Source organism: Mus musculus, chromosome 14 (genome assembly GCF_000001635.26).
Source record: "Mus musculus strain C57BL/6J chromosome 14, GRCm38.p6 C57BL/6J".
NCBI lineage: Eukaryota > Metazoa > Chordata > Mammalia > Rodentia > Muridae > Mus > Mus musculus.
This window is the reverse complement of record NC_000080.6, coordinates 41,447,899-41,454,759: the sequence shown is the minus strand read 5'-3', so window position 1 is coordinate 41,454,759 and position 6,861 is coordinate 41,447,899. Positions and strand designations below refer to the sequence as shown.

Genomic DNA, 6,861 nt, shown 5'->3' with positions numbered 1-6,861 from the left:
GATATCATCAGCTAGCCAAAATATAACTATTTGTTTATCATTAGCCATGTTCTCCAGTTCCCCATAAAGGCTCTTCATACGACTACCAGAGAGACAGAGTGGACTTCCTACTACCCCACCATCTCCCCAGACACCTTTGAGCCTTGTTGTAGTGATATTCCATAACCAAAGGTGGTAGCCAAAGACAACACAATCAATATAGAAAGCCTTTGCATGATTTCTCCACTCTTACACCTGCAAGGTTAGGTGGCATTTTACCATGCACTCAGCACACCCAGGTCAAGAAGGCAGAAGGCACTGATGTCAATGCCAAAGAGAGCCCCTTCTGAAATTATGGATCCATTAAAATGGAGGTTTCACTGGACCCGAGGCCTTTTCATTCCCTATCCATGCAATTGAGTCTTAGGTATCTTATGAATACAGGATCATATTCCAACCCCCAAGAGACTCAGGCCTAGAACTGGGAACTCAAAAAGGTAGAAACTGGAGAAATGAGAGCTAATGGGACTACGAAGAAGCAATCCAATGTCCCTGTTGGCCTTTGTTCACAGATGCCTACTTTGTCTGGTTGTTTTGGAGATAGAGAGAATGTGGGATTTTAGCTTTTGAAGAAGGGACATAAACTTTACAATTTGCCCCGTGGCTGACTTCTTCTATTGCCAAGTACAAGGGCGTTTTCATTGCAAAGAAATGGGGTTGTAAATCAGAGATTTTGTGAAAACCCATGGCTCACTATATTGAAACAATGGCTCCTCTCAAGGCAGTTGCACACTAACACATATAATCCGACATATGTAAAAATAAAGGTGCAGGAGTAGGATTTTGGCCTCTGGGAAACAGAGACACCTGGGTAAATCGACTGTCTGTTACATGAATGGACCCCAGTAGTAGATTTATATTGGAGAAGAATCTCCCTCATAAAAGGATCCTAATGAAGATGAGCTAGCCAAGCCATGGCACTAACAAACTCTACCCATTCAAAGCATTGGACTTGTAATGAAGCAGTTAGAAATCTCTAGCTTTGGAAGGAGAAGTTGCCAAGAGGTATCCCCAGGGACAAAAGAGAGACTCAGGAAAGGGCACCTCAGAAACTGATCAAGATGGGGCAAGCTGGTAAGCCGGTAGGCCATGGAAGTTCCAGGTGACATCATCAGTAGACACTTCTCTATCCAAGAGAACCCTAGAATCTTCTGTGATGTCGCCAGTGTTGTGGTAACCAGATCAGCTTGTGGGATATTCCTTCAGATACTCATGGGTTCCCAAGCAGGCATGTTGTCCATGCTCCTCAGGGTATTTCAGAGAGAGAATAGAATACACACAGACACCAGACCAAGGCAGAAGGAGGCCGACCGCCCATCATGGTGGGAAAGGGCAAGAAACAACTGGTCGTGGAGAAGGCACAGTGAGTCCTGGGCAAGGTTTGGGGAGCTCCCTGGGGGATGTGGGCTTCAGCTGGTCCTTCCAGGAATAGGGATTGTGATCTGGATCCTTCAGATTCTTCAATGGTAGAACCAGAGTCAAGAGTGTCTGATGATTAGTTTTACAGACAGCCTGGTATTGATAAGCCTGCAGGGGCTTTGCAGAGATCTTAATTTGCCACTGAATGGCAAATTATGCAAAGACCAAGCTCTGTGAGAATAGAAAAGTGTTCTTCTCAGGATTAGTGTTCATGCACTTCATATTAATATAGTTTCCTCTAGGTTACATGACCATGTGATGCCAAGAACAGAGAAGGCTATTCCCCTGCCTATGAATCAAGATCTCAGACACTTTGGTATTGAACACACATGATGTGGACTGATTCACAGTCGGGGTTCCTGTAGTAGTGTATGAGCTCTCATCATGCATTTGAAGAAGACTAGAAAAGTGTTGGCTAGTATGCTAAGAGGTGTGAATGTTGTTGTCAGATATGAGCTGACAATGCTCTCCATTTATTCTTGCCTGGTCCAGCTTATGCATTTCAGGGCTAGGGCGATTACAATACGAAGTCAGGCATATGTTTAGTGATGGTGGTTGTGAACAGGGACCTATTTGAGTAGCCCATCTTGAAGTTAGCTATGATGCACTATCAGGGATTCTCAGTGTCTCTACATTTTCCTCTTCCTCAGGCTTCTGTGTGGGAAAAATCATGGTTTCCCTTTCCCTGCCCTATTATCTCTACAAGGTTACTAGTGTTTTTATACCTACAGGGTGTGCTGGGGAGGCATCAATCCAAGCCCCCACCATCAATGAGCAGGAGAAGAGACACGAGAGGTTGGAGAAGCTCAAAAGAGAGCTCCAGAACATAAAAAATGCCAGAGACGAACTTCAGGGAATCCTGGCCAACTACACTAACAAGGATTTAAATGACAGGTAGTCATTATGCCCAGTTCTTTGCTGACTATCCTGGGCCATCCCTGTTAAGCCCAGATTCCCTCATACCACAGGTGGCTACAACTCCAGGCTGTTTACATACCCAAATCAACTTTGCTGATTGGAATTTCGATGCAGAACTTCAAGTTCAGATGGGAGTGAGATGGGGTCACAGGCACTTTTGATTCCTCCAAAAGTAATTCAGAGCCTGTGGCATGAATCACAGTCTGGGGATGAAGGTAGTAAGGTGTGAGCTCTCATCCTGCCATTTAAGAAGGTTACACAGGTGTTGTTTGGTGGGATTTGCTACGTAATGTTTGTTTATAGCCAATCCTTTCCATAATTGACCAGGCGGTAATTTGGGTCCAATTGGTCCTGTCAACAGCTAGAGGGGCCTGTCACATATACCACCTCTTAGTATGACTGGATTGGCTGCAGTTCATAACGGCTCTCCTCAAATTTGGTTCATTATACTCTCAGATAAAGCCAAATCAATTTATTTGGCATTCAGATTGCGTGTAAGTGTGTTTGTGTGTGTGTGTGTGTGTGTGTGTGTGTGTGTGTGTGTGTGTGTGTTTGTGTGTGTGTGTGTGCGAGCGTGTGCGTGCGTAAAAGAGAGAGATAGAGACAGAGACAGAGAGAGATACTGTGTGCATGTGAGTCTGTGTGTGCATTTGTGAATGTGTGTGTTCCTGTGTGTGTAGCTTAAGATCTAGAGAGTCTGTGTCATGTGATATTTCCTTAGGTTGTGCCTGACTAGATTTCCAGGCAATAACAGTGAGGAAGCCATGGAGGTTCATTTTGAGTAGCACAGAACTTGACATCTATGCTCACCATGGATGCACATTGGAATCTCCTGAAGTGTTATAAAGGCTTTTCCCTATAGATATGATTATGTCCTTTGGGAATTGATGTAGCAATAGAGCCAAGAATTGGCAATTCCGTGTCTAAAACAAGAAGGAGAATCATACAGATTTAATGTGGACCCAGGCCTGTGACACAGATTCCTGGAAAGTTCTGGGAGAGCTAGTCTATTCTTTCAAACCCCTTCAGGGAGCTGAGGCAGATCAGCACACTGCCTTTAATTCCCTGGGCTTACTGACCCAAGATGAAGAGTAATAAGTTTAATAAGCACCAAGTGGAACCGGTAACAAGGAGCTAGGTCGAGTGGCATATATGGGGTGGGGTAGTACATGATTCAGCTTGAATTGAAATGATCCTTGTATCCTTAGTTCATGGGACAATTTGTTCCTTGGGCCATGCCCTCCCACAGGATCAACTTTGAGACATTCATGCTTGAGATGCAACATGACCAGGTGATGACTGACCTGAAGAGAATGCCCCAGGACATCAGTGAGGCCTTGTCCAAGTGCAAGCAGTTGACTAAAGAAAATCAGTTCTACTGGTGAGTGACTAACAGGGTCATGACCCAATGCCTAGGCACAGGATATGTCTGCAAATCCTTGTCTTTGAAATAAAGTGGGGACTCAGGTTCAATACTGTTAGTCTCTAAACAGGAAGCCTGCCTCCTTCAAACAAGGCACTAAGATTTTAACATCTTGGATCATTTTGGCCAAGTGTGAAGAGTCTGGGAGCCCCTCAAGTCACTGTCCTTTCCAACTAAGTATCCTCAAGATCAAAAAGGTTTCCACCATGATGGAGATCAATAAGCCTTGGGCCTCTTGGGCTCTGAAAGTAGATTCATAGATGGGGTTTCCAGGATAAACATAGAAAGATTCTGTGATGCTTGGGTCTCTTCACTCCTAGAGAATTTTGCCCTATACCTACAGGTGGTTTTTTTATACCACGGACTTAGAAGCACATATAGACCCCATGTTCTTTTCTGAGAGATACATGAGTTACTGTTGGTGTCAGGGTTTTCAAAAGTACCTTGGATCTTCTGGAAAGTGGCAGTCCTCTGATTTTTTCTCCCTCTAAGGCCAATCTGGATACTTGTCTGGGGCTGCCTGGGGACCAGGGCCAATGATGAAGGAATGGTCTTGGAGGAACAGGAGGAAGATGGATGCTTCCTGGATTCACCATGTTTTGTTTGTTGCTCAGCTTCAGGAACTGCCAACTCCTGATTGAATCTAACCTCATCCAGCACAAAGTCAGGATGTTGAGGAAGGAGAATAGACAGCTGCTAAGGGAGCACATTGCATTGGAAGAATGCAACATAGAAACAAAAACACTATGTAATGAAGGCAGCCAGAAGATCAAAGACCACTATACTAAGCAGCAGCAGGTAGGATGAATGAAGCATCAGGGGCAGAATGCCCTAATGTGTGATCATAAACACAGTCAAGCCTATGTAACCTTCCTGCACCTTATCCAGGCTCTCTCCTATTTCTCATCCAGTTTTACACTTCTGTGATCATTTCCAACATTTTGTGTGGACTTACCCTCTTTTGAAGAAATTGGATTTCTGCCATGCCCCCTCCTCCCCATCCCATTAGGCCACCTCTAGTTTGCCACTCTAGGCAGAGGAGATCCTGGACCCCTGGAGGCAACCCCTTGAGGCTCTATGGTATGGAGAGGTGCCTCAGGATGCCACTTCCTGAATTATCTAGCAACCAGGTCCTCTGTTCTGCTCTATGGCAACGCAACATGAGGGGCTTGGGCCTGTCCTCTCCTAGGACAGAAGGGCAGTCTCCAATTTTATTGTGTATGTGTGTGTGTGTATGTGTGTGCATGTGTGTGCATGTGTGTGTGTGTGTGTGTGTGTGTGTGTGTGTGTGTGTGTGTGTGTGTGTGTGATGGCTTGGCTGAAAAGATGCAGCATCCTTTCGCTGTCTCCGAGATGAGGTACTAGCACAGGATGGCAGTACCTAAGTAGCCATAAGCATAGCAGGGCTATTGGTTTTTGTTTTTGTTTTTTGTCTTTTTTTTTTTGTCTTTTCCTTCATGAGTATCCCCTTTAGATTTCAATGCTTACCCTTGGGAAGAATTGCATGAAGCACACTCTTGCTGATTACAGTATTTTTTAAGTGTGCATGAATTTCCTGTGAGATGGTTTCTCTGGGGATTCCCAGATATATGGGTTCCCAAGGAGAGCCAAGGAAGGATTCAGCACTCAAGAAATAATAAGAGCCTTCACTTCAAAGTTTGCTAAGCTCCCTAGAAGGCCTCTGTTTAATGTTAGATTCAGACACTGATACACACTTATTTTTCAATATCAAGTATTTAGACTATTGGAGAAATGTGGTGTTTTACTTTAACTCCAGCACAGTGTGTAGTTCACAATTCAGTGTCAAGCAATTTTTTACATTTGAGAAAAACATCCAGACCCAGGTGCTCTCTGCCCTTTCTCCTATGGGGATACAGGAAAAATCTCAGATGAAAGGTCATACTGGATTGTTCTGCTGAGTAAAGCTGGTATTTGCAGGATCGATGACATGGAAAGATCTCACCAGGCTTTTTTTCTCTTCCTCCCGTAGGTCTGAAATATTCAGCAGAAGCTCAAACAGATGAGAGACCAGGTCAAGATCTTGCTCAGACACAACTGTTCACCAGGAGCACTGGGTGTGCAAAGCAAATTAACCACCATTGCATCTAATCCTTGTAACCATGGCAATCTTGGGCTGCATTTTCTTCTTTTTTGGTTTGCTATGGGTAATGAGGCCTTTATTTTGTCTAGCCTCTGGTCCAGCAAGACTGCCTGTTTGGAAGGCTTCAGAGAAGTGCTGAGATACATCAAGATCTGCTCAGCATCCAGGAGGGTTATGAGAATGCCAATTTTGGCTGGTCCTGTTGGTTTTCTAGAATTATTTCATGGTGATCAGTCAAGTGAATTTGAAAAACTTTGAGGTATCATCTGTAACATCTCTCATGTTAGCCTTGGAAGGCCTAGTCCATCAGCAGAACACCCACCCCTATGAGGCATGCCTATATTCATCCTGAACAGATTATTACCATCAGTGACTGCCTTTGCACTATTTCGCCAAGGCCAGCAACAGGCTGTAGGTCTGTGCTGAACATCTGCTGCAAGAGAATGATGCTTAGCTTAATTATTTTGTTTGGTTTTTGGTTAGAGTTTTGATTTCTTTGTATCTTTGGTTTTCCTGTGTTTTCATTCAAAGTTTCATTATATATTCATTATCTTTTTGTTACTGTAATTAATTTGCTATTTGTGCTAAGTCTATATTCTGTATAAACTGACTCCCCACTTTAAGATGTTATTGAATAAAATTAGTGTATTGTTATGGATAAAATATCATCTCTAATTATGTCTATCATAAGGATATTCTGCATTTATGTGTGGTTCATACATAGTACTGTAACACTAGAAGTTTCAGGCAGGAATGGGACTCTTCAAGTATCATGTTGTTTAGGTTTCATAAGTAATGCCCAACCAGCCAGAACTCCACAGATAATTGATCTTTTGATGTGGATAATGTGTCAAACATTGTGGATCCCAATGTCAGGATGAAAAAAGTATCCATCTCTATCTCTATAGTCATAAATTTAGCTACAGTTATTATGTACTCTCCTGTGCATGACCATGTCGGA

The 6,861-nt window shown here is 43.5% G+C and overlaps 1 protein-coding gene across 1 annotated transcript; it reads left to right on the top strand.

Annotated features, from left to right (window-relative positions):
* Positions 1–1,203: 1,203 nt before the first annotated feature.
* Positions 1,204–6,563, top strand: Gm7954 (predicted gene 7954). Its single transcript, NM_001378646.1, has 5 exons — positions 1,204–1,402; positions 2,190–2,352; positions 3,626–3,757; positions 4,414–4,597; positions 5,790–6,563. Exons 1-5 carry the CDS (start codon positions 1,252–1,254, stop codon positions 5,793–5,795), a joined length of 636 nt encoding a protein of 211 aa, NP_001365575.1. The 5' UTR covers positions 1,204–1,251; the 3' UTR covers positions 5,796–6,563.
* The last annotated feature ends 298 nt before the right edge of the window (positions 6,564–6,861 follow it).